At 47.7% G+C, this 26105-nt stretch overlaps 4 protein-coding genes across 4 annotated transcripts; all 4 read left to right on the forward strand.

Moving 5' to 3' along the window:
- Nucleotides 1-437: 437 nt before the first annotated feature.
- LOC127341937 (uncharacterized) lies at nt 438-864 on the forward strand. The gene has a single exon (XM_051367877.2). It carries the CDS (start codon nt 509-511, stop codon nt 740-742), a length of 234 nt encoding a protein of 77 aa, XP_051223837.1. The 5' UTR covers nt 438-508; the 3' UTR covers nt 743-864.
- A 6922-nt stretch (nt 865-7786) lies between these two features.
- Nucleotides 7787-10221, forward strand: LOC127341936 (GDSL esterase/lipase At5g45910). Its single transcript, XM_051367876.2, has 5 exons — nt 7787-8110; nt 8206-8421; nt 8528-8676; nt 8752-9025; nt 9509-10221. Exons 1-5 carry the CDS (start codon nt 7870-7872, stop codon nt 9742-9744), a joined length of 1116 nt encoding a protein of 371 aa, XP_051223836.1. The 5' UTR covers nt 7787-7869; the 3' UTR covers nt 9745-10221.
- Nucleotides 10222-11335: 1114 nt separating this feature from the next.
- On the forward strand, nt 11336-15624 carry LOC139837938 (uncharacterized). The gene is made up of 5 exons (XM_071827263.1): nt 11336-12517; nt 13142-13256; nt 13749-14649; nt 15188-15475; nt 15621-15624. Exons 1-5 carry the CDS (start codon nt 11336-11338, stop codon nt 15622-15624), a joined length of 2490 nt encoding a protein of 829 aa, XP_071683364.1.
- Nucleotides 15625-15887: 263 nt separating this feature from the next.
- LOC127341935 (GDSL esterase/lipase At1g28590) lies at nt 15888-17652 on the forward strand. Its single transcript, XM_051367874.2, has 5 exons — nt 15888-16298; nt 16357-16572; nt 16666-16811; nt 16898-17174; nt 17275-17652. Exons 1-5 carry the CDS (start codon nt 16055-16057, stop codon nt 17475-17477), a joined length of 1086 nt encoding a protein of 361 aa, XP_051223834.1. The 5' UTR covers nt 15888-16054; the 3' UTR covers nt 17478-17652.
- Nucleotides 17653-26105: the final 8453 nt, after the last annotated feature.

Here is a 26105-nt window from a genome sequence, read left to right on the forward strand (position 1 = left end):
TAAAAGGCTCCAACAAAACCCCAAAAGACAAAAAGGCCTAGCAGTTAGAACATTAAAGAACCCACCATAAAACAAAATAGAAAAACTGAAGAACAAAGAAGGCCTAATAGCTAAAACAGAAAAGGCTCACATAATTATTCTTGTTAATAAAAGAATGATGGATCAAGCACTAAGTTAATTCTCGGTTAACGGAGAACTAGCAAAGCGTTTTAGAAAAGAATTTAGGGGCGTTCAATTTTGTTGCCACGTTTTGGTGTGGGGAGCTCCATCGCCTGTTTAGAACCGATGAGTTCCGTTCCTAAACAATGCCTTAATAGTGCTCCCACCTGACCTCTGTTTTTCCTCTCGCACGCTCATATTTTAGACATGCTGCTAGCCTTAAAATAGTATCTTTTATTAGCACGCTCATCTGACCTGACACAGCAATAAAAGGCGCACAAAGATCACCCTTCCATTGCCAAGTTTCCTTGCCTCCTTGAAGAAACACAGGAAGGAGAAGCACGCACGCATGGCGAAGGCGACCATGCAGCTTGCGCTGCTGGCCGTGGTGCTGGTTGGCCTCGTGCTGGCGGGCCAGGACGCCGACGGGGCACGGATCACGCCGAGCGCCGGCGTTATCAGCTACTCCGGTCTCCCCCGCGGGAACCGCGTCAACTTCTCCGACGAGGCCGCCGCCAGACCTCCTGGAGAGGCCAATCGTTACACGCGTGGCTGCAGCAAGATCGCCGGTTGCCGCGGCTGATGCGTGCGTCGTGTGCTTAACTGCCTGTGTTTCTCTTACAATTATATATGTGTGCAATTCGTTGTAAACTTGGAGCAATTTCACATAAAAGCTAATTACAGTTTCCTTTTTTGTGATAAAAACACGTGCTAATTACATAAATGGACATTACTAAATAGCTCTATAAGAACACAATATGATCAGGTAGTTTCAATCTACTCGGATAGTTTCCGAGCTATCTATTGCCATGTATATATAGTAGTTCGGTACAGGTAGAGTTCGGGAGAGATAGGGAGAGATTACAACGTATAGCTACGGAACTCTATACAGACTAGGTCGGTTCCAAACTCTATCTCTAATACCCTCCCTTAATCACAACTTCGCAAGTTGAGATTATGCTTGAAATCTTCAAAGGCTCGATAAGGCAATGGTTTAGTAAACCCGTCTGCGACTTGATCTTTAGAAGGAATAAACCGAATCTCCAGCTGCTTCCTCAACACTCGTTCTCGAACGAAGTGGAAATCAATCTCGATGTGCTTGGCTCTTGCATGAAAAACAGGATTAGCAGACAAGTATGTAGCTCCCAAATTATCACACCATAAACAAGGCGTCTGTCGCTGTCTAACACCCAACTCAGCAAGCAAAGACTGAACCCACATCATTTCAGCCGTTGCATTAGCCACTGACTTATACTCTGCTTCAGTACTTGACCTGGATACTGTAGCTTGCTTCTTAGCACTCCACGAGATCAGATTTGGACCAAAAAACACAGCAAATCCTCCAGTAGACCGACGGTCATCAACACACCCCGCCCAGTCGGCATCAGAGAAAGCACTGACAAGTGTAGAGGCAGACTTAACAAATGTTAACCCAACTGTCATAGTATGCTTAACATATCTCAAAATCCTCTTAGCAGCAGTATAGTGAACAGTATAAGGCGCATGTAAATACTGACAGACTTTGTTAACTGCATAAGAAATATCTGGACGTGTGAGAGTAAGGTACTGTAAAGCTCCCACTAAACTCCGATATTTGGTACTATCATCTGGACCCAACGGATCTCCTTGGTGAGCAGTAATCTTCTCAGAGGAAAACAATGGTGTAGGCATACCTGTACAATTTAACATACCAACCCGTTCCAAAATATCACGAGCATACTTGGACTGACTGAGAACAATACCATTATCAATTTTCTGCACTTCAACTCCCAGAAAGAAACTCAAATCACCAAGATCTTTCAAAGCAAACTCTTGACTCAAATCTTTCAGCAGAGCATCAGTTGCAGCTTGAGAGGAACTAGCAACTATGATATCATCCACATATATAAGCATAAAGATGGTGATATTGGACTTACGATAGATAAACAGAGAAGCATCAGATCTGGAAGCAAAGAAACCAAGAGCAAGTAGTTTAGAGCTCAACCGAGAGTACCATGCTCGAGGCGTCTGTTTCAGTCCATAGAGGGCCTTATCTAGTTTGCACAAAAAATGTGGTGTGCTGCTATTTTCATACCCAGGAGGTTGTTTCATATATACTTCCTCTTCCAGAACACCATGAAGAAACGCATTCTTGACATCCAACTGTCGCAAGCTCCACCCTCTGGAAACAGCTAAAGACAACACGAGACGAACAATTGCAATTTTGACAACAGGACTGAAAGTGTCTTCATAATCAATTCCATACCGCTGTTTAAAACCTTTAGCAACAAGACGAGCTTTATACCTGTCAATCGAACCATCTGATTTACGCTTCACCTTATACACCCATCGACAGTCAATGACATTTTTACCTTCACGTGGAGGTACCAATCTCCACGTCTTATTGCGCATGAGAGCATCATATTCCTCATCCATTGCTCCTTTCCAATTTGGATCAGCAAGAGCAGATTGTAAATCGGTCGGTTCATCAGTTGCAGCCGTCAAAAGCCATCGGACCGTGCCATCTTTGTACTCACGGGGCTTGACAATTCCTCGAGACGCACGTGTAGTCGGACGCTGAGAGGGCACAGGTTGAGCTACACGAGAAGAAGGAGCAGCCGATCCAGTGTGGCCAGCAGGATCTGATGAACCAGGCGCAGACTGCGAGGCGCCAGGATCCGCTGTGGCTGCGCTGCGTGCTGTTGAGTTCGGGCTGTGCTGTGCATGTGAAAGGCTGTCCGCAGAAGATCCAGACGGGGACGACGCCGCGTCCCGCCCATGCGTGCGAGGCCCACGCTGCCCGCCTGACGCGGACGCAGAGCCTGGCGGGACAGAAGACGATCCCGAGGCGTCAGAGGCGGATCCCGAGGGAACCTGGGAGGATCCCGAAGCAGATTCTGTCAGAAAATCCCCATGGGAGTCTGTGCTGCTGTTGTTTTCTCCTGAATGCTGGAATGAGCTGCTCGGAGCACTGTTTTGGCCAGAATTTTCGCCTGTTGCTACGTCTCGACGAGCTGCACCCTGTAGATCATAAGGAACAACACTTGTAGATGGGTTAGTAGCATGAGTATTTTCCATAATAGAATCACTAATAGTGTCGCCCCCCTGCTCAAAATTGCAAAGTGAAGGATCAAGGAGAAGAATTTGTTTTCGAAGAAGAGCACCAGCATTAGGGTGTAGGGATTTGAAAGGGAAGACTGCCTCATCAAAAACGACATCACGAGAAATATAGACTCGTCCAGTGGACACTTCGAGACATTTAACTCCTTTATGTCGAGGGCTGTAACCTAGAAAGACACACTGTTTGGAACGAAACGCAAGTTTGCGCTGATTGTAGGGCCGAAGATTTGGCCAACATGCACAACCAAAGACACGAAGAGATGAATAATTAGGATGTCTACCAAGCAGACGATGGACAGGAGTGTCATTGTTAATAACTCGACTAGGGAGCATATTGATTAGATATGTGGCTGTGAGAAAAGCTTCATCCCAAAATTTTAGAGGCATACCAGCATGAGCAAGGAGAGAGAGACCAACTTCAACAATGTGACGGTGTTTTCTTTCTGCAGAACCGTTTTGCTGATGAGCATGTGGACAAGAAACATGATGAGAAATACCCTGAGTCTGAAAAAGTGAATTGAGCTTAATATATTCACCCCCCCATCAGACTGGACTGCAAGAATTTTTGTGTCAAATTGGCGTTCAACAAGTTTTTGGAAATTGACAAAGGCATCGAAGACATCAGACTTGTGTTTAAGCAAATAGATCCAAGTAAACTTGCTATAATCATCGATAAAACTCACATAATAATCATATCGTCCAACAGAAGTTGGGGCAGGCCCCCAAACATCAGAAAAAACTAACTGAAGAGGAGCAGTAGACACACTAGTAGAAACAGGGTAGGGAAGTTGATGACTCTTGCCTTGCTGGCAAGAATCACAAACTGACACAATGCTGGTATCTCTAACACATGGAAGCCTATGCTTATTTATTATTTGTCTAACAATAACTAAAGAGGGATGACCTAGACGACTATGCCACTGGGACTGGTCAAGCTTGGCGGCGACAAAGGCATGCTTCAGGGATCCAGAAGACGCCAAGGATGAAATAAGGGGGTAGAGGCCACCAACACACCGTCCTCTATGGATGATTCTCCGGGTGACCTGATCCTTGATGAGAAAGAAGAAGGGGTGAAATTCGATAAAGACACCATTATCATATGTGAACCGATGAACGGAGAGCAAATTTTTAGAAGCGTGAGGAACATGCAAAATATTGCGAAGATGGAAATTTCGAGTAGGGTTACGAACTATTGAATGACCAATATGGGAAATATTCATACCTTGCCCATTGGCGGTGTTGACCCTGTCGGATCCCTTATATGTGTCCCTGAAGGTCAAATTGTTGAGCTCGCTTGTAATATGATGAGTGGCACCCGAATCTTGATACCAATTAGTGTCAACCCCATAAGCAGCGTGAATTTCTTTGTCACCATAGTCATCATCTTCAGAGTATCGAGACCAGCAGTCTTTGGCGGCATGACCTTCCTTGTTACATATCTGGCAGGTTACATCCACCCACGGGGTCGTGCGGCGGCGCCCGCGGCCACGGCCTCGCCCGCCTCCAGTAGGTCCATGACCGCCCCCACGGCCCTGATAGAAGGGACGTTCATCACGGCGGAAATCTCGGCGTTCCCCACGGTCGCCACGGTCGGCACGATTGCCGCGATCACCGCGGTCACCGCGGTCACCGCGGTTGCGGGCGTTGTTGTTTCCAGAACGTGGGCGCCATTGGCGAGCGGCGGCGTTGGCAGAGGTCTCGAACTCCGGCGGAGAGGGACCATTGAGCATCAGTTGCCGTTGATCATACGCATGCAGATGAGAGAAGAGAAGGCTCAAGGTGATCGGCGTCGTTGCAACGCCGAGAGCGGCCACCAGGGCATTGTAGTCAGCGCCAAGTCCGGCGAGAATATACGAGACGAGCTGGCGATCGGTAAGAGGATGACCAGCAGCAATGAGATCATCTGCAAATCCTTGCATCTTGGAGAGAAACTCCGAGGTCGTCATCTGCAACTTCTTGGTGTTGGCAAGGGCAACGAGCAGATTGTTGATTTTGGCTTCGTTCTGGGCGGCAAACATCTCCTGGAGGGCGCGCCAGACGCCGGCGGTGTGTTCAATCCGGTGAACGTGAGGCAGAATCTCGCGAGACAGCGACTGCAGAAGGTATGACAAGACGATCTGATCGCGAGACAGCCAAGAGGCATAGTCAGGGTTCGGCCCCATCTTGGCAGCAGTGCCGGAGGTTTTGTCGGCGGGGGCGATCTCCACTTCTGTCGGTGGAGCAGCATCGCTGCCATCAAGGAGGCCGACGAGTTGCGCACCGCGGATCGCGGGCAGGACCTGGGAGCGCCAGATCGGGTAATTATCTCTGGTGAGAAGCTCTCGCGGAGGCAGGCCGAGGTTGATCGGCGGTTGGGAGGAGGACGCCATGGCGGCTGGGGAAGAACCAGCAGGCGGCGACGTCGAGCTTGCGATGGATTACCGGCGGAAGAGCCGGCCTGATACCATATAAGAACACAATATGATCAGGTAGTTTCAATCTACTCGGATAGTTTCCGAGCTATCTATTGCCATGTATATATAGTAGTTCGGTACAGGTAGAGTTCGGGAGAGATAGGGAGAGATTACAACGTATAGCTACGGAACTCTATACAGACTAGGTCGGTTCCAAACTCTATCTCTAATAAGCTCGACCGCTTTTTAAAAGAAATTGATCTCCTCAGCTATCAGCCGGTCTGTCTTCCTCCGCGCTATCTCCCCTCACTCCTTGCTTTTCTTCTCACCCCCAAAGCCCCTATCTCTCTCCTCTAAAGCCACACGTTGTCCCTTCTGCCTCCTTCGTCACTTCCTCCACCCTTGCTGTTCCACCCCATGTGCCTCTCCCATCATCATTCCCCACATTTTAAATGAGAGCCATGGATCGATGGATCTAAAAACAGAGCTCACCATGGACACGAGCTCGAGGGTAAGACGATGTGCTAAGGAATGGTATTGGGGTGGCCCGGCCCGGCACCTGCGGAGCTTTGCCAAGCCAGTTGCATTGCTGGTGGACCCATGGATGACATGGCCGGCGCCTCCATTGGTGATGCTGGAGGTTAGTGATTTTGAGGAGTTTTTTTATGTTGTGCATAGTGCTTCGATTTGTTACAGGCTCCTGTGTCCTCTGCTCCATACACATATATGAAATGTTGCAGTGATTACGGATGTATGTGTGACATGTTGTATTGATTTCATATTGTTACATTTGCTGATTTTTCATGATGTATAAGTTCCGCCTCAGCTGCTGCGTTCTCTCTCATCGCATGAGGACACCAGGGAGCTCCTAGAGACTATGCACATGTGCCCGCCCAGCTCCCTCCTTGGTCGCGCCGCCGAGCTCGCATCCCCTTCAGCCGCCACCTCCTCCCCCTCGTTCTCGTCTCATATATATCTCCTGCACATGTAGCACACATAGTCTCGTGGACGGTGTGAAGGTCGACGCTAGCCGGTATTCCACGAATTGCCCGGAACACATCGCTTACATACATGAGTATCTAGACAATTCTGCGTCAATTAATTTGAAACGGGGAAATGCTGCTAGTTAACCCATTCATTAGAACTTTATATCCTACAACCAACTCTACAGATCATTTTTCTACTCAGATAGCGATGGTCAAGCAAGCAAAATACCTCGGATAGGCCGACTCTCCCCCACGGCACATACATATAAATGTGAGGCCATCACTTTGCAATACTACACACGCAACCACGCATCGAGAGGCTTCGACACCACGACATTGCGTGCTCTCGTGCCATCGTGCATATCATCATAATGTGTCAGTTCTTTGATTTGATTTATAATGAACTATGTGTGATGGTTTTATCGTGGACTGTTTGTTTTGTTAGGATATGAAAAGTTGTTAGGGCATGTACAATAGGGGACGTTAGCCTTCCTTATAGTTGCCACATTTGATTGGAGTAGAGGTAATGAAAAAAAGAAGGTAATGAAAAATCATTGATAGGGATGGCTATATAGGAGATATGCATTGTATGATTTATATATGTTTTCCTTCTCTAGATAGTTTGTTGCGATAAGATAAAATGTGCCTTCTCTAGCATTATACATGCTTAAAATGTAGTATTTGACTTTTATTCGGACGGTCTGACTTTGCGCGAAGTTGGAGAGTCCGTAAATAGCCCGAAACAGCTAATAGAACCTTGAAAAACAATATTAGAGACCCAACATATTGGGCTTCTGCAATGCATGCTACTTATAAACTTGAAATGCCGTGTGATGTGACATTGCAACAATTCCTGAACATGCCGTCCCCAAATTGTCAAATTAGACAAAGCTAAGAGACCAAGTATTCTGCACCCCTACTCAGCATGGAAGAAATTTTAAGAAAAAAACAAGACCTGGTCATTCGGAGGAAAATAGACATATTTTTATTCTTTCTTGAAGAAAGGAACGAGAAATATAGTAGTAGTACCTAGTTAACGCATACTAGGTTGCAACTTTATCGTACGACCAACTCCACTTATTGTTGTTTTTTTGTGGTCAGGCAGTGGTCAAGCAAGCAAAATACCCCGGCACTCCCCTTGTACATACATACAGACAGCATAAATATACAACGCCATACCCCCCCTGCGCGCAACAAGACACAAGCAGCCACGCATCCTCGTGCGTATCATCATGCGGTGTCAGTTCTTGATTTGCTTCGTGCTCGTCGTCGCTGGGCTCTGGCCGCTGCAGGCGGGTGCGCAGAAGTACGCCGCCATCTTCAACTTCGGAGACTCCCTCGCGGACGCCGGCAACCTCTGCGTGGACGGAATCCCGTCGCACCTCGCCACGGCGCGCCCGCCGTATGGCATGACCTACTTCGGGTACCCGACGGGGCGCGTCTCCGACGGCCGCCTCGTCGTCGACTTCATCGGTACACACGCGTGTCCTCCCGTTCCATCGACGCACCCTATGTTGGTTCTTACTGACTAGAGCAATGGTCTTCTTCCCCGCCTCTGGCACGTGCAGCGCAGGAGCTGGGGCTGCCGCTTCTGCCGCCGTCCAAGGCAAAGAACGCCACGTTCCACTACGGCGCCAACTTCGCCATCACCGGAGGCACTTCGCTGGACACGAGCTTCTTCGAGGCGCGCGGGCTGGGGCGCCATATCTGGAGCTCCGGCTCCCTGCACACGCAGCTCGGGTGGTTTGATGACATGAAGCCAGCCATCTGCAGCTCCCCAAAAGGTTCAGTTATGCACTTTGTATGGTATATATATGATGAGCTCTATCGGCTAGCTAGATCGTAGTGGGTACTGACGCCTGATTGTGGCCGGCCTCGACGCGAATTCAGAGTGCAGGGACCTCTTCCGGCGGTCGCTGTTCATCGTCGGCGAATTCGGCGGGAACGATTACGCCGCCTCGCTCGGCGCGTTCCTCCCGCTGGAGCTGGTGCACACTTTCGTGCCTCACATCGTCAACTCCATCGGCAAGGGAATCGAGGTGCGCGCCACTCACAGACATACCCATGCCTCGTTTCTACATGCGTTGTGAGTCGTGTGCATGTGCTTTGTGCAGAAACTGATCGCGGATGGCGCGGTGGATCTGGTTGTGCCGGGTGTGCTTCCCATCGGCTGCTTCCCAATGTACCTGACCATCTTCCGCAAGAAGCCGGAGATGTACGGCCCGCGCAGCGGCTGCATCAAGGATCTCAACACGCTGTCGTGGGTGCACAACGCCCTGCTGCAGAGGAAGATCGCCGAGCTCCGGCAAAAACACCCCGCCGTGCGCATCGTCTACGCCGACTACTACACCGCCGTCATGCAGTTCATCCTCCACGCCGAGAAGTGGGGTGAGTCTCTGTCTTCTAGATCGCGTACGTACTGATAGGTTTTTGGAGACCTTTCTGCAATGCCGTTTGCTCTGTACTTCTTGGCATTCAACATTAGAAATGGTCACACATGAATTGGTCAACTTGTGCCGTTGTGCGTGATGTTATCACTAACCTTTGTGGAAATGTTCTTAAGACTAAGTTCAAGTGATAACATTAACTTTACTTGAACACGTAATCTGCGCTGGAATCAAACGAAAATTCAACGATTGCATACATTTGTAAGCTTATCTTCTCATATGACCTATCATTCTATCAATAGCTGACTAACAGAGCATAAAAGGCCCACATAGTGGCATATATCCTTTGATCATGTTTTGAGGCTGATATACCTTTTGATGGGCTCTGTTTGCCGTAGTAAATTAAGCATTAGGGCCTAGAGCCGAGCACTTTGGGCCCGGTAGCCTCATGCCCTTTACCCACATTACGTGTTCTTTTTCGCAGGGTTCCTAAGGCAGACGCCGAGGACATGTTGCGGCGCGCCGGGGGTGGGCAAGTACAACTTCAACCTCACTTCCATGTGTGGAAACCCTGGCGCGTACGCCTGCGACGACCCATCGGATCACTGGAGTTGGGACGGCGTCCACCTTACGGAGGCTGCCTATGGCCACATTGCCAAGGGCTGGCTCTACGGGCCCTTCTCCGACCCGCCGATCCTCAAAGACCGGCACCATATATGAGTCCTCTTCTATTCAGGGAAATTTTTAATAATGGCGAATTTACACTTTAAAGATTATGGATTCAAGATGATAGCTTTATAGGACCAAAAGGAGTAGGAGCTGGCTAGTGATGGATAGATATAGATGTTTTATTTTTCTAGATGACACCACGAAAAGAATCATCTGTTCTAGAAAAAAGGTAGTCAAGGGGCATGAAAATGGTTTCTCTAGCACAAAGCCAACAATGGTGCCCCCAAATCTAGCCCGTCTATGTAGAATTAAAGAGATACTGTTTTAGCTCAGCCAACAATGGTGCCCCCAAATCTAGCCTGTCTATGTAGAATTATATATTTTACTGGTGACTGTGTAGGAATATTTAGATTAGTGTGTAATTGTACGTCTCTTGTATTCATTCATTGTATAATAAAATTATAACAATTTTGATGAATCCTACATGCTTACATACTTTATTTCATATGTAAGATAATTTTATTTAAATGTATAACGAGCTAACTCGTGATTTATACGAGTTGAGCTGAGTTTATTTTTTTTAACTTGTTATCCTAAAAGAGTCGAGCCAAGATAACTGACCTCTATGAGTTTGCTCTTGAACTCCCTCCCTAGTCTAGTACATTATGTAGGAGTACATACTTTGTGATATATGTTGATAATTGATCCTTTTTATTTAAATGTTGACCTCCTTCCTTTATCTCATGGATAGTTTGTCTAGCATGTTTCTTTCGACACAAAGACGAAACTTTATGGATTATATCAATATAAAGAGTCTTTCAGATGTACTCTGGAACAAAATCTGAGATAAACACTACAAATGCTAAGTTACAAGGCCAAGCTAAAATGTGTGCCGCTTCATTTAGAGAGCGATGAACATGTCAAAAGGTTAGCCACCTTGCGGTTGCTAAGTCAGGACTGTTGGTAACAGTGCCCGGTGTTGTTGCTAGAGAGGTATGCAATTTTCTCGTTACATTTGCTGTTGTCTATTCTGGATCCGCAGTTGATTATTGGGTGCTTCCCAATGTCATGGCATGTCTTCGTCCACATGGTGTTGGAGTGTCATGTTTGAAGTTCGTTCGGATCGCCTCGTGGTCCATTGTGTGGGCTAGTGTGAGTGTGGTCATGTTGTTCGGCCCTTTGATGGTTGGGTTTGTGTGGGCTAGCCCTATTGTTGCAGAATTTCCCTCGGATTTTTCCTAAAAACGAAGCACTCTTTTGTTAATTAACGAATGAGTCAAAGATTTTGCCTCCATTTTTTTTGAAAAAAAAAGAAAGGTTGGCCGAGAAGCCTGTAACCATAGCCTTGACTTTTCAGTTATTGATTAGTACTTCGATCTATTAACTATGACAGATGGCCAACTTGTTAGAGTTGTATTTAGCTCCTAGATGTACGTATTGTATGAGTCGTATTGTACACGTATGTAACCTGATCATGCATATATAAAGTGAGACCGTGAGGGCTTAGACCCCACGAAACCCCAATTCTATTCTCAAACTTGGTGTCAGAGCTTATCTAGCTAAACCCTAGCCGCCGCGAGCACCTAGCCCGCCGCCGCTAGATTGATCTCCCGCCGCCGCTGGTCCTTCCTAGTCTGCGGCGATGTCGGGTCCGCTCCAGCTCTCAGGAACCCTGGGCGCCATGGTTTCGTCTTCCTCTTCCTCAGTCTCGACCGGCGTGATCAGCACAACGATCCCGGTCCGACTAGATGGCAACAACTTCACCTTGTGGAGAGGCCTAGCGCTGCCCAATCTGGCAGGCGCAAACCTCCACTTGCATCTCGAAAAGACCGCGGTCGTCCCTGCGAAGACGGTGCAGCAGGGTACCGGCGACAAGGCGATCGCCGTTCCCAATCCAGAGTATCATACCTGGTGGACTCAGGATCAGCGGGTCAAGGGTCTTCTCCTTGGATCAATGGGAGAGGACATCGCAGCGCAGCTCATCGGCTGCACGACGGCTGCAGAGGTGTGGGAGTCCGTCCACGCCATGTTCAGCGCGCAAAGTCGGGCGAATATTCGCCATCTGCGGCGACAGCTCCAGTCTCTCCGCAAGGAGGACATGACCGCCAGCGCCTACATGCACAAGATGAAGGCACTGAGCGATGCAATGGCCGCCGCCGGGACAGTTGTTCCGGACGAGGATCTTATCGACTACATCGTCACCGGGCTCGGGTCCTCCTACAGCGCCGTCGCGGCATCCCTCAATTTCCGCACGACGCCCATCTCCTATGCCGAGTTTTATGCTAGCGTCCTTCAATTCGAGGCCATGCAGGTTCAGCAAGCTCAGGCTGAGGGCTGGTCTTCTTCAGCCAACGCTGCGGCCCGCCCAGGGCCGGGCAATGGTGCACGCCCTCGTCCCCCTGATCAGTACCAAGGAGGGGGCGGAAGTTATCAAGGAGCAGGCAACCGTGGTGGCTACGGTAACGGCGGTGGTCAAGGCCATGGCAATGGTGGCTACGGCAACGGCGGTGGTTATGCAAACCCCCGCAATGATGGTGGTGGCCGTGGCTGTGGTAACGGTGGCCGCAACAACGGCGGAGGCGGTGGCGGAGGCGGACGCAATGGACGTCGCTTCCGTCCCCAGTGTCAACTTTGCGGGATCTGGGGTCATGAGGCATATGATTGTCGCAATCGCTTCAACCATGACTTCCAACGCTCCGGCAACTCGGCCTCGACAAGCTCCAACGACAACAACCCATGGATCATGGACACGGGAGCCTCGGACCACTTCACCAGTGAGTTAGAACGCCTCCAGCTCGCCGAACGCTATCCCGGCAAGGATCAGGTGCAAGTAGCAAATGGAACAGGTTTGTCTATTGCCCATATTGGTCACTCTAATTTACCCGGTTCATCTCTGCGTTTGCAAAATGTTCTTCATGTTCCAAATATTCGCAAGCACCTTCTTTCCGTCTATCGACTTGTTTCGGATAACTATGTCTTTGTTGAATTTCACCGGGATTTTTTCTGTGTCAAGGACAAGGCAACAAGGAGGGTCATTCTTCTCGGTAGAAGTCGAGATGGTCTCTACCCAGTCCCGTTCTGCAGAGCTTCTTCCTCACCGCGTCACGCCTGTTCAAGTAGCAAAGTCTCCCCTTCGCAATGGCATCAGCGTTTTGGTCATCCATCCAATAATGTAGTTCAATCTATTGTTCGAACAAATAATCTTTCATATTCATCGTCAGACAATATATCTTTGGTGTGTGATGCTTGTCAACGTGCCAAAAGTCATCAATTACCTTATACTGTGTCATCTCGTGTTTCTGTTGCCCCACTTGAATTGGTTCATACTGATGTTTGGGGGCCTGCGCGTACCTCCTCTGGTGGGTACAAGTATTATGTTAGTTTTGTGGACGATTATTCCCGTTTCTGCTGGATCTACCTTTTAAAACATAAGTCTGACGTTGAGCAGGTCTTCTATGCTTTCCAGGCTCATGTTGAGCGCCTCCTGAACGCTAAGATTAAGGCAGTTCAGTCGGATGGAGGTGGCGAGTATCAGCGCCTGTCTCGCTATTTTCAGCGCACAGGTGTGTCTCATCGTGTGTCATGTCCCCACACTTCCCAGCAAAATGGGATTGCCGAGCGCAAGCATCGGCATCTGGTAGAAACAGGGCTCGCCATCCTTGCCCATTCCTCTCTCCCACTTCATTTTTGGGACGAGGCTTTCTTGACGGCGTGCTATTTGATCAACCGCATGCCATCACCGGTCATTAACAAACAAACACCCCTTTTTCGTCTTCTTGGAGTTGAGCCCAACTACTCTTTTCTCCGCATCTTCGGATGTGCATGTTGGCCTAGTCTACGCAAGTACAATACGCACAAACTTGAGTTTCGCTCCAAAGCTTGTGTCTTCCTCGGTTACAGTCCGATGCACAAAGGGTACAAATGTCTTGATCGGTCCACGGGACGTATATATATATCTCGTGATGTCGTTTTTGATGAAACAGTCTTTCCCTACTCCACTCCTGGCGTCACGGTTCACGCATCTGATCTTGCAGAATCCTTGTCCTTTCCTGCAGATGAACCGGTTACGAGTGAGCATATGCGCAAATATGACCTGACCTATTTGTCTACTGATCCTCTTCCTAGTGTTGTGCTGTCTACGCAGGAACATGCAGCTGGAGAATCGTCTGCCATGCCGCCAGCGCCGCCCGTTCATGGGCCTGACGTCGCGCCCTCTTGCGCGATCGACGTGCATGGCGCATGCACGCCGCCCCATGCTCTGTCGTCCGGCTCACCTGCCGCTGGCCCGCAGCCCTCGCCAGCTGCTCCTCCCGCGCCAGTTCCGACGCCCGCTGCTGGTACACCACCGGAGGAGCCTCTCTCACCTGCGCCTGCTGTGTCCGAGCGTCGGATGGTTACGCGCCACCAGGACAACACTCGGAAGGAGAAGGTGTACACCGATGGCACGGTCCGATATGATCCGCGTCGCCGCGCTTTCTTTGCCGCGCCGCACTCTCATCGGGATGCCTTGCAGGAGCCAGCGTGGCATGCCGCCATGAGCGAGGAATTTGCTGCACTGTGCCAGAATCAGACCTGGGTGTTGGTACCTCGTCCGCCTGGAGTGAATGTCGTTGGCAGCAAATGGATATTCAAGACAAAACATCGTCCCGATGGCACCATTGATAAACACAAGGCTCGACTGGTCGCTCGAGGATTCACCCAGCAGCAGGGCATTGACTATGGGGATACTTTCAGCCCGGTTGTGAAGCCTGCTACTGTCCGTCTGGTTCTGTCTCTTGCTGTGTCACGTGGCTGGGCTCTTCGGCAAATCGATGTTAGCAATGCGTTCCTTCATGGGTTTCTGAATGAAGATGTGTATATGCAGCAGCCGCCTGGTTTTGAGGATGCTCGTTTTCCCTCTCACGTGTGCAAGCTTCAACGATCAATTTATGGTCTGAAACAGTCACCTAGAGCATGGTATGCCCGTTTGAGTCATCTCCTTTATCAGTTGGGTTTTACCTCTTCTAAGGCAGACACTTCACTCTTCATTTTCCGGCGTCGTGGAGTTCACATCTTCATGCTTGTCTATGTGGATGATATAGTCATTGCTGGATCCTCGCCTGGTGTTGTTGATGTTCTGGTGCGTTCACTCTCGGCCAGCTTTCCTATTAAGGATTTGGGTGTTCTGGAATACTTTCTTGGATTGGAGGCTTCTTACAATTCAGGGGGTATGTCATTGACTCAGCGGAAGTATGCTCTTGATCTCCTGCATAGAGTCAATATGGAGAATTGTAATGCAGCCCGCTTGTTCCATCGGAGAGATTGTCTCGGAATGAAGGAGCACCTCTTGGTGCGGATGACTCTTTCAGATATCGCAGTGTCGTTGGAGCATTGCAGTACTTGACGCTCACGCGTCCTGACCTCTCCTTTGCTGTTAACAAGGTGTGTCAGTTTCTCTCACAGCCCACTGAAGTGCATTGGGAGGCAGTGAAGCGTATACTGCGGTATGTTAAAGGGACATTGCAGACTGGCCTGCAAATCCGCAAGTCTCCATCGACCGGCATCGCATATTTACAGATGCAGACTGGGCAGGTGATGTTGATGATAGGCGCTCCACAAGTGGCTTTGCTGTGTTTGTTGGTCCGAATCTCATCTCCTGGAGTTCGAAGAAGCAGCCTACAGTGTCTAGATCAAGCACCGAAGCTGAGTATAAAGCTTTGGCTAATGGCGCTGCTGAAGCCAAGTGGGTAGACTCACTACTCAAGGAACTTGGTGTGACTAAGCAGCGAACACCGATATTATGGTGTGATAATCTTGGGGCAACGTATCTGACTGCGAATCCAGTCTTCCACGCTCGGACGAAGCACATTGAGATCGATTTCCATTTTGTGCGGGAACGAGTAGCTAAAGGTGAACTGGATGTCAGATTTATTTCCACTAACGATCAGGTAGCTGATGTATTTACTAAACCAGCCACACGACTCATGCTAGATAGATTTAAGTCCAATCTAAACCTTGTATAGTGGTTAAGATTGAGGGGGTATGTTAGAGTTGTATTTAGCCCCTAGATGTACGTATTGTATGAGTCGTATTGTACACGTATGTAACCTGATCATGCATATATAAAGTGAGACCGTGAGGGCTTAGACCCCACGAAACCCCAATTCTATTCTCAAACTCAACTGTATTTGGGGAACCTAGCTAGCTACTGACGTGAACTATTTTCTTTGCTTAACTCGTTGACATCGCCAGATGCCATCGAGCGCCGGCGGCTGCATAACGAAAACGAAGCACTAAACAGTGAGTCTACGCCGCTTACTCTATTTAATTGATCTATTATGCCGTCCATCGATACCGGATCAATAGCTACCGGTCTACGACGATGAAGCTGCTCTGCATCCTCCCGGTTCTCCTCCTCGCGTGCGTGGAGCCCGCCGCCTCGTCCGTCCAGAGCTACGATTCCATCTTCAGCTTCGGCGACTCCTTCGCCGACACCGGAAATGACATCGTCGTTTTCGGGGAGAACTCGCTGGTGACCCCTGCCGCCGAGCTTCCCTACGGCATGACATTCTTCGGCCGCCCCACGGGACGCAACTCCAATGGCCGCCTCATCATCGATTTCATTGGTAAGTCTACTCTCCTGTTCACTGTAGTAGCCTTGTCGTGATACTTGCCGGCGTGCAGCTGAGAAGCTCGAGCTGCCGTTCGTCCCGCCCTATCTGACGCACAACGGCAGCTTCCGCCGAGGCGCCAACTTCGCCGTCGCCGGCGCCACCGCTCTGGACGCCAGTTTCTTCAGAGACATCCCGGGTGTGGGCCAGTTTGTTCTCAACTCCAGCTCCGGCGTGCAGCTGCGGTGGTTCGACTCCCTGAAGCCATCGCTGTGCAGCCCTGAACAAGGTAGGTACGCCGGCCTTTTGAGTACCCACGGTTTCAAATTTCACAAGTGCACCTAAATTCAAGCATACAAACCACTTGTACCGTGTTTTGCAGCGTGCCGGTGCTTCTTCAAGAAGTCACTCTTCTTCATGGGGGAAATCGGCTTCAACGATTACAGCTTCGCTATTTTCGGAATGAACACTACGCAGCTCAGATCCATCGTCCCAGACGTGGTCAAAACCGTCTCCGCGGCCATTGAGGTAGCCGCTCGTTGCAGTAATCATATGCCCAGTCTAGCTATGATCAGTCTGAGCTCTGAATTTGCCCGAGTCTCCGAATCGAACAGGTAGTAATCAAACAGGGGGCGAGGACCGTCGTTGTTCCTGGGATCCCTCCCCTCGGATGCACGCCGCCCAACTTGTTTTTCTTTCCTAGCACCGACCCGGCAGGCTACGAGAACAGCACTGGGTGCCTCAAAGATCTCAACGAGATAGCCGTCCACCACAACTCCCTGCTGCAAGAGTCACTCAAGAATGTACGGAGGAACCACCCCATTGCCAGGGTCGTCTACGCCGATTTCTTCACCCCAGTCATCGAGATGGTGCAGTCTCCTGACAAATTTGGTCAGTACTTATTTTACACAGTTTCGTCTGTTCTATCTGAGTTTGTACTACTTATGATGACACTATTCGTCCTAACAAGCAGTGATTTCGACAACTGTAGGACTTATACAAGATGTTCTTAGGTGTTGCTGCGGTGGAGGTGGGAAGTACAACTTCAACATAAGCGCCGGCTGCGGTATGCCCGGCGCCACGGTGTGCGAGGACCCGTCTGCATACTTGTTTTGGGATGGACACCTCACGGAGGAGGCCTACCGCTATATTGCCAAAGGCTGGTTGAATAGCATATACAATTTGGAATACTAGCAGTATATTAGCCTGGGTACACAGAATTGCCACCATCTCATTAAATATTTTATCTTTAATCTGCCATCACGCATATATTATTATCTTATATGTCATGTATGGAGAAAGCTAAATTTTGGTCTTCTCATTGGCTATCCATATAACAAGAACTTTTGGACCTCCCATATCGACTTAATCAAGGGTTCAGGGTCGAGCATATTCAACATTATGTCTCTCTTTGGGAGTTAATTTTCAACATGCACCTCGCCATCGGTATCAAGGACACAATTACTTGGAATTTCAACAATGATGGAATCTAGACAGCCGCCTTGGCTTACAAGATGCACTTAGAAGGGCACAAGTATCACCCCTATGGAAACTACTATTTGAAAAGGTTGGACTCCTCCTAAATGCAGGTTTTTTTTGCATGGTTAATCTTACAAAATAGAGTTTGTACACCCCTGTATCGTCAAGCAACCTTTTCAGAAAACCTTAGCCCCCAACTCCATCCTCCTCCCGCCACCGCCGGTGGCGCCACCGGGCAAAGCCCCGGTGGCGTGGCGGCGGCGGGGGATCCTATCCCGTTGCGCCGGGTAGCGGCTCGGCTTGGTTTCGTCTAGATTTTTAGTGGACGTCGTTGGGATGGTGGAGGCGGCGTCGCGTCAAAATAAGGCTGGAGCTCGATTCCCATCTCAGCAAGGCCACTTGTGGCGGCGCCGACGAGCTGCTGGCCCGGTATACTCTTAGATCTGTGGATCTGGGGAGGGTGGTCTCCCCGGGTGCGGTCAATCTTCGACCCCGCCGTGGGGTTTGTGAAGTCTGTTCAGGAGTCGGAGGAGTGCTGATGCTATTGTCATCTCCTTTGCCAGTCGTGGTAGCGAGGGAGAGGAAGGGGATGGCACCGTCGTCCTCCTTTTTAGGGTCGTGTGTGCTCTTTTGGTGGCCTGCAGCTGCATCGTCATGCAGCTCCCTCCGGGCGGCCTTGGTGACGAGGGGAGGAGGCGGCTTGACGTGTTGACGCCTGAACCTGCCAGATGGTGGAGTGTTCTACTGGTGGCTTGTATCTACTGCTCGGGGATCTTCGTCTGGAGGTACTACTGGATCTTCCCCATCTCATGCATGCCCAATGGTCTGTAAAAGAATATTAGCTCTCACCTCCGGGGTGGGCACTCCTTCGGTGTTCAAAGCTTAGTGTGGCGACGGTGGTGGTGGTGATACGATGGTGTTGGAAGATGCGTTGCCTCTCGATCCGATCTTTGTACTTTTTTGGTGACAACGAGGACGATAGGCTTGATTGCGGTCTGGAATTATGCTGTGAGGTCATTCTTGCAAAAGCCTTGGATCATATTGTATTTTCCTTTATTTTTGAAGTCGTTTGTAATCGGTTTCACCAATGAATTCCATCAGTTATTATCTAAAAAAAAGAGTTTGGACGGCGGATCAATTGACTAGAAGGGGTTGGCCAAGTTATGGCAATTGCCCCCTTTGTAACCAAGTTTAAGAATCGACGCCTCGTCTTCTCTTCAAGTATTGCATCTCCCTTTGCATTTGGAATGCCATCCTTCCTTGGTGTGGGCATGATACCGATAATTTGATTTTGACAAATGAAGCTAGCGTCAAAGATCAATAGATGAAGATGGCCTTGGGGAAAGGCAACTCCAAAATGGATATGGCAATGAGCTTGTGTCCTGGGAGCTTGTGTCACCACGCCTCTCCGGCACAATCAATCATTGCAAATATCAGAGATGATGCTAGAATGTGGAGTGTAAGAGGAGCAAAATTCTTGAGTAATATAATTATGGGAAAGATGACTTGTATTCAAAGTCCTAGGGCATTCCCTAGGCATTTGTCTAACACTTCTTGTTAATTAATAAAAGTTTTACATCTTTCACCTTTTACGAATTAAAGGGCTCTCTCCACCGGTTACATTAAAATGAAATCACAGAAAGACCATCCAGTTTTTACAACTACCTCTCCTTCCTCCCTGCCACCTGTCGAGAGGAATCTAGACCACCACCTCGGCTTACAAAATGCAATTAGAAGGGCACAAGTCTCACCCATACGGAAACTACTATTTGAAAAGGTTGGGCTCCTCCTAAATGCAGGTTATTTTGCATGGTTAATCTTACAAAATAGAGTTTGGATGGCGGATCAATTGACTAGAAGGGGTTGGCCAAGTTATGTCAATTGCCCCCTTTGTAACCAAGTTTAGGAATCCGAGGCTTGTCTTCTCTTCAAGTATCGCTTCTCCCTTTGCATTTGGAATGTTGTCCTTCCTTGGTGTGGGCAACATGATATCAATAATTTGCTTTGGATAAATGAAGCTAGCGTCAAAAATTAGTAGATGAAGATGGCCTTAGGGAAAGGCAACCCCAAAATGGTTATGGCAAGGAGCTTGTGTCACCACGCCTCTCCAGCACAATCAATCATTGCAAATATCATAAATGAGGCTAAAATGTGGAGTGTAAGAGGAGCAAAGTTCTTGAGTAATATAATTATATTACAGTTCACTTGTATTCGAAGTCCTAGGGAATTTCCTAGGCATTTGTCTAACACCTCTTGTTAATTAATAAAAGTTTTACATCTTTCACCTTTTTTCGAATTAATGGGCTCTCTCCCCTGGTTTCATTAAAATAAAATCACAGAAAGACCATCCATTTCTAGCAAATTTCGAATCTGAGCAAAAATTAATTTGAGCAAATTTCGAATCTGAGCAAAATTTAGATCTGAGAAAAAAATTGTTCAAAATTTGAAAACAAATTCAAATTGAAAAAATAGAAAAAATAGCAAAGCAAAAAAGAAAAGGAAAAAAAAAGAAACCGACGGAAACCAGCCAACCAATAAAGGAGAAAAAAAGAAAAAAGAAAAAACCGAACCGGAAAAGTTCTACTAGCAACGCATATGAGCCGCGGCCCAGTCGCTCCGCCATGCGTGCGGGCGCTAATACGCCCCGCAGCTGGGCGGGAGATAGGTTTTTCCGCTTGTGAGATGTGTTGACATCTAGGATGGGCCAAAACTCTTGTTACAGGAGATGGGCCTCTAGCCCAGTGATTTAAACTTAAATCACTAAACTTTAGAAATTGCGGGTGATTTCTTAGCGGTGTGGGATAAAACAATCGCGGGCAGTGTGGTGTGGGCTGTAGACTGTAGTCGGTGTATCCTCGAGGCTGGCCTTCCATGACAGGATGGACCAAAACTCTTGTTACAAGAGATGGGCCTCTAGCCCAGTGATTTGAACTTAAATCAGTAAACTTTAGAAATTGCCTGCAAGGCTGCAACGTCCAAAAGAAAAAGAAAAAGAAAGAAAAAACTTATCTATCTGATGACCACCAAGATGCGCCTGAAGACAAACACACTGCCCATTTCAAGGTGCGTCTAGTGTTCCATGTGAGCGCTTGCTCCTTTGGGCAACACCAGCGTTGTCTTACTCTGAGAAATGAAGATTCTTATAGGATTGACCATCGATTGACGCGTGAGACGGTGAGGACCAGAATTTTTTCACCAGCTTTCCTGGGCGCTGCTCGAGCTGTCTAGAATCTTCTAATTCCTCCATTTAGATATTCAGCTTGTTGACACGGAACAATCGAGAAGGCCTCCAAGAATTGCATTGTGCTGGAGCAGCACAAGGGCATGTTAATCCACTGGAGCTTATTATGAGCAACGAGTAAAGTTGTGGGCCCCTCCGATCCTCCGTGCAGTGTATCGGCTCAAAGAAGCATAAAAATGTTTTGGTCCTACTAGCATGGGAAAAAGGAACAGAAAAAACTATTCGAAAGCTATATATTCTGAGGCTGGCGACCGATGTCATTTTGCATATAAAATGCCATTTTGGCTGGCACGGTGGCGTGTACAGAGCCACAGAGGACAAGAGACGAGTTTCTTTATGGTATCTCTCTTCCTAATCTTGCACATCAGGTTGGAACGCCTGATTATATTAGGATTCCCTGATGCCTAGATCTTGCATGTTTGTCCAAACCTCTCCTGGCTAGCTAAAGTCATTGGTAATAAGAAAAACACAGACCAAAGTGAATCTTTGCTGAAAAGACAAACAAACCGAAGCGACGAATAAACTAATTACTGATATTATTGTAGCACCGGTGTCTAAGGCTGTGTTTGTTTGGGCTTCTGCTTCTGCTTTTAGGGTCCAAAAGCGGAAGCCCAAACAAACAGCAGGAAATAGAAAAGCGCGTTTGAGAAGCGCTTGGACCAAATGAATTGCGCGAGCCAGAAAGAGAAGAAGCAGGTCGAGGGGTGCTTTCCGCAGCTTTTCACTACGGGAAAAATATGCGTCGCCGTGCAGCATTTCTTTGCCGTGTGTCCCCGCACGGCAAAGAAATCTTTGCCGTGCGCACAGATAAAAACGCACGGCAAAGACCTTAGTCACGGGAAAGATAGACACAAGGGCACGGCAAAGATACGACTCACGGCAAAGATGGAAGAGGCCGCACGGCAAAGAAAGGTGCACGGCAATGGTCCAACACACCGCACGGCAAAGACTTGGTGCACGGCAAAGGCGTTGGGCATTGCCGTGCCTCATCCTTTGCCGTGCGCGCAGCTGGGTTGCACGGCAAAGCAGCCTTTGCCTAGTGTTTTTGAAAAAACGCACGGCAAAGAAGCCTTTGCCTAGTGTAAGCGCACGGCAAAGATGTAGAAACTGGATTTTTTCTCATCTCAAAAGGCATGGCATGGTATAGTTATCAACAAACGAACATATAGCTCAGTGGCAAGGTTGCACGCTTTCCCTACTCTGTGTCCTAGGTTCGATTCCCAGACCAGCCAGTTTGTGGCCTCTTTTTAGATAAAACATGTTAGGCACACGGCAAAGAAGCGACCTTTGCCATGCGGCGTCACACGGCAAAGCCTTTGCCGTGCAACGTTGGCGAGTCACACGGCAAAGAAGCCTTTGCCGTCGATAACATTGCCGTGCGATCTTTGCCGTGCGGGGTCGCACGGCAAAGCCTTTGCCGTGCAAATAGGGCTCTTTGCCGTGCAAATAGTTGCACGGCAAAGCCTGTTTTTCCCGTAGTGTTTGCTGCTTCCCGAGTTCCACCGGACTGAAATACCCTAAACACTTCGGAATATTTACAAAAAAACTGTCACCCACAATCCCAACCTGCCTCAGTTCCATTTTCCCATCTCTCCTCATGTTCGTGCCAGGCCATGGCAGAGGGTTAGCCGCGGCCGCCGGTCGCCGCCCCTCGCCCTCGCCGATGTTCCCGGCCGCCGCCGTCCATGGCCTGCTGCCCCGTCCGCTCTTGCAATCCTCCACCAGGCCGACACCCCCAACCCCCTTTTCCCCTCCTCCCTGGCCCCTATCCATGGTCGGCAAGCGTTAGGGTTACAGCGCCCCGCCCGCCGCCGCCGTTCCCCGGCCTCATCGGCACGATTCCCCGCCGGCGACGTCCAAGGAATCCTCCTCCTCTCCGTTCGCGACTTCGTTGACCTCGCCGCGTCCCCGAATTGACCGGGCGCACCACGAGTACCCGTCCGCCGACGGCGACAGGAGGCGTTCGAGCCGGTGCGTCCTCGCCATTTGTTCTCCGCCGCTCACCTCCAGGAGCGACGCGCGCTCCAGGTCCCGTTCCCCGCCGCCGACGTGCAAGCCCCACCTCCCCCGCCTCGTTCTCGACCACATCCATCTCCCGTCGTCTCCAATTCGACCGGGCGCACCACTGGTCGCGCTCGATCCCATCGTCCGCCGGAGACAACAACACTTGGAGCCGCCTGATGGTGGCCTCATGTCGATCAACATTCTTCTACAGAGAAAGAGCATGGACACGGACTGTCGGGGATAGTACAGAGCATAGCGAATTAGCGATGCTGTGGTGCTGATTGTTTCCGTGTGTGACTTTTCTCCCCCTGTGCATTTGTGGTCTGTTCGATGGGTGTTAATTACTCGAAAATTTCAGTTCTAAAATCGGTTGTGTGTAATCAAGAGATGTTATGTACCGGAAAAACCAATCTATAGACAAAAAGATGTGTAATATATGTGTAGCGAAGCACTAGTTTTGTAGCGAAGCACGGCCAAGATGCTAGTTGCGTAATATATGTGTAGACGTGCGAAATTTGTTGCTCTTTTGGATTTATATAGATAAATCTTGTAACATAAATTTCATGACACTCTCGTATGATCTTTGAATATATATGAATGATGTTTTATATTTAATACGAACACTTTCAAATTGAAATTAAGGTAATTAACCCTTAAGCATGAAAATTATGTTTAAAACCGTCAGAATTAGCTAATTCATGTCAAATCAACATTTATATAACTTCTTCAGCCTTCAGGGTTATTTTAGACATTTTATCCTTCATACCAGCAACAGCACCTATCAACGGCACTCTTGCCAAACATCGAATATCTGCTTCTCACAAATTGCTTTCCACAAACTGCTTTTTCCACAAATTAACAGCATAAATGCTTTTCAACCAAGAAATTTCAAACAAACAGACCCTAAGACTAGTCATAGTGGGGAGTAACATTAGATAGTAACGTACATATGTTATTACTCTATGTTATTACCTTCATAGTGGTTAGTATCATAAATATAGTAATATAAAATGTTACATTTATTAATTTGTAGACTTATCTTGCCTTGAAATATGTGATGTGATATAGTTACCACTATCTTCTCTTTCCTCAATTAATAAATAACGTGATATGTCATGAAAATGCTTAGTTGACATTGCATGTTGTTGATGTTACTACCTTTGTTACTCCCCACTATGAGATTGCTCATAGTGGGGATAACATAGGTGGTAACATCACACGTCTCAAGACATTTTGGTGACATGGCATGATAATAAAATAAAAAAAAAGTGAGGTGGTAACTAGCTATGTTACCATAACATCACACATCCCAAAGCAATATGAGTCTACAACATAATTAATGACACATTGCATGAAACCACATCTAAGTTACTACCCACTATGGAGATAGTAACTTAGACTAGTAACATGACATATGTTACTAGACTAAGTTACTCTCCACTATTAGCAGCCTGAGTAGTCTAATTGGTGCTCTCCTGTTCGCCGCCTTTTGTCGTTTGGAACTGTAGGCTAAAATAAATGGCGGCCTATTCTGCGGGAAGTGTTTATGGCTCTCCGAGGTTTGAGGTTCAGTGCTTTCTTCCTATTAAAATAGTTATAAAGTATATATTTAGAAGTACCAAAAAAATATGAAATATATAGTTCTAGACTTTGCCAATGATATATCCTACAAGCATGCAAAACTTTAACCCGAAGTTCTTTTTATCATGGGCCAGACAAAATTGGCAAAATATGATATTTTTTTGGAGATTTGAAAATACGTTTACTTAGATCTAGACTTTTTTTTATTTTTATGTAGCTCAGAATACAAAGTATTTGATATTTGATATTTTGCATGTCCATAGAATCCAACATTGCTTACATCTGGTTTTATAAAGAAAATTTTGGAACTCATAAATATGATTTTTAGTTTTTAAAAAATACAAAATCATTGGTGCCAATGTGCTCCCAATCTCTACCCTCTATTTTCATATTTTGTTTCTTTTATGTCATATAACTTGTAATGAACGCACTTTTTTCACATGGTTTTTGATCGACGACTCTAACCACTAATATATACTCACTTTTTTTTTATACATATAAGGTCACAAATTCATATTCCAGGTTGCATTCGTCCTGCATTTGTAATGTACCAATGGTATCGTTGCATTTGTCTAGCAGAACTATTTCATTTCATATACATTTATATAAATTTTATAAATATATTATAAATATAAATTATAGTCAAAATTGTAAATTGATGACAAGCGAAAGCTAAGGACTCCTTGCATTTTGGAGGGGGGGGGGGGGTGGACGGGGGTATGTTATGGTGATTTTGTTAATCCAAATTGATAGGGAAAGACCCTTGTTTTAAGAAGAATCGGTTTGTGGGAGTTATTTTGGCGACCGTGATGATGATCTGTCTATGTATATTTTACTAGCCTTTCTCATACTATGATATGTTTTCTTGTACTTCTAAATACTTCTAATTTTTTAAAACTTGTGAGGCCCCCTTTGATTCATATGATAGGAAAATCATATGAATATGAAAAGCATAGGATTGAGATGTCATGACTAGTTAAATCTTATAGGAAGATGAGTTGTGTTAGATTGTGCGAAAGGAAATTTTCTACGAGGCATGACCTAATTTTTTATCCCTATAGGATTTGCACTACAAGATTTCTATACGATACGTTCCTGTGAATCAAACAACTAGTGTAGAATTCTCATAGATCTAAATTATACACAATTCTTATACGAATCCTATGAATCAAAGAAGCCCGCCTAGTGATACTCACCCTGATGACCCACTCTTACCGGAGCCCAGGCGGCGCAAACATGCAGTGACCCCGTGGCTTGCGACACGCGGGGAGGATAAGCGTTGCGCATGCGGAAAGGTGCGTCCACTGCCCCTACTAGTATAAAAGGAGAGATCGTGCCCTTACAAAAGGTCTTGGATCTCACGGTATGATTGCTGCACCCCCATAGGGCTCTCACAGGCGTTTGAATTTTGGGCCGTCCGATCGAGCTGACGTGGCGCGATCTCGGCCAGCCATTCCATCCAGGGCGCGAGGCCCTCCCTCCCTCAGACCCGCATTTTATCCACGGGTGCTGTGAAG

This window comes from Lolium perenne, chromosome 3 (genome assembly GCF_019359855.2).
Source record: "Lolium perenne isolate Kyuss_39 chromosome 3, Kyuss_2.0, whole genome shotgun sequence".
NCBI lineage: Eukaryota > Viridiplantae > Streptophyta > Magnoliopsida > Poales > Poaceae > Lolium > Lolium perenne.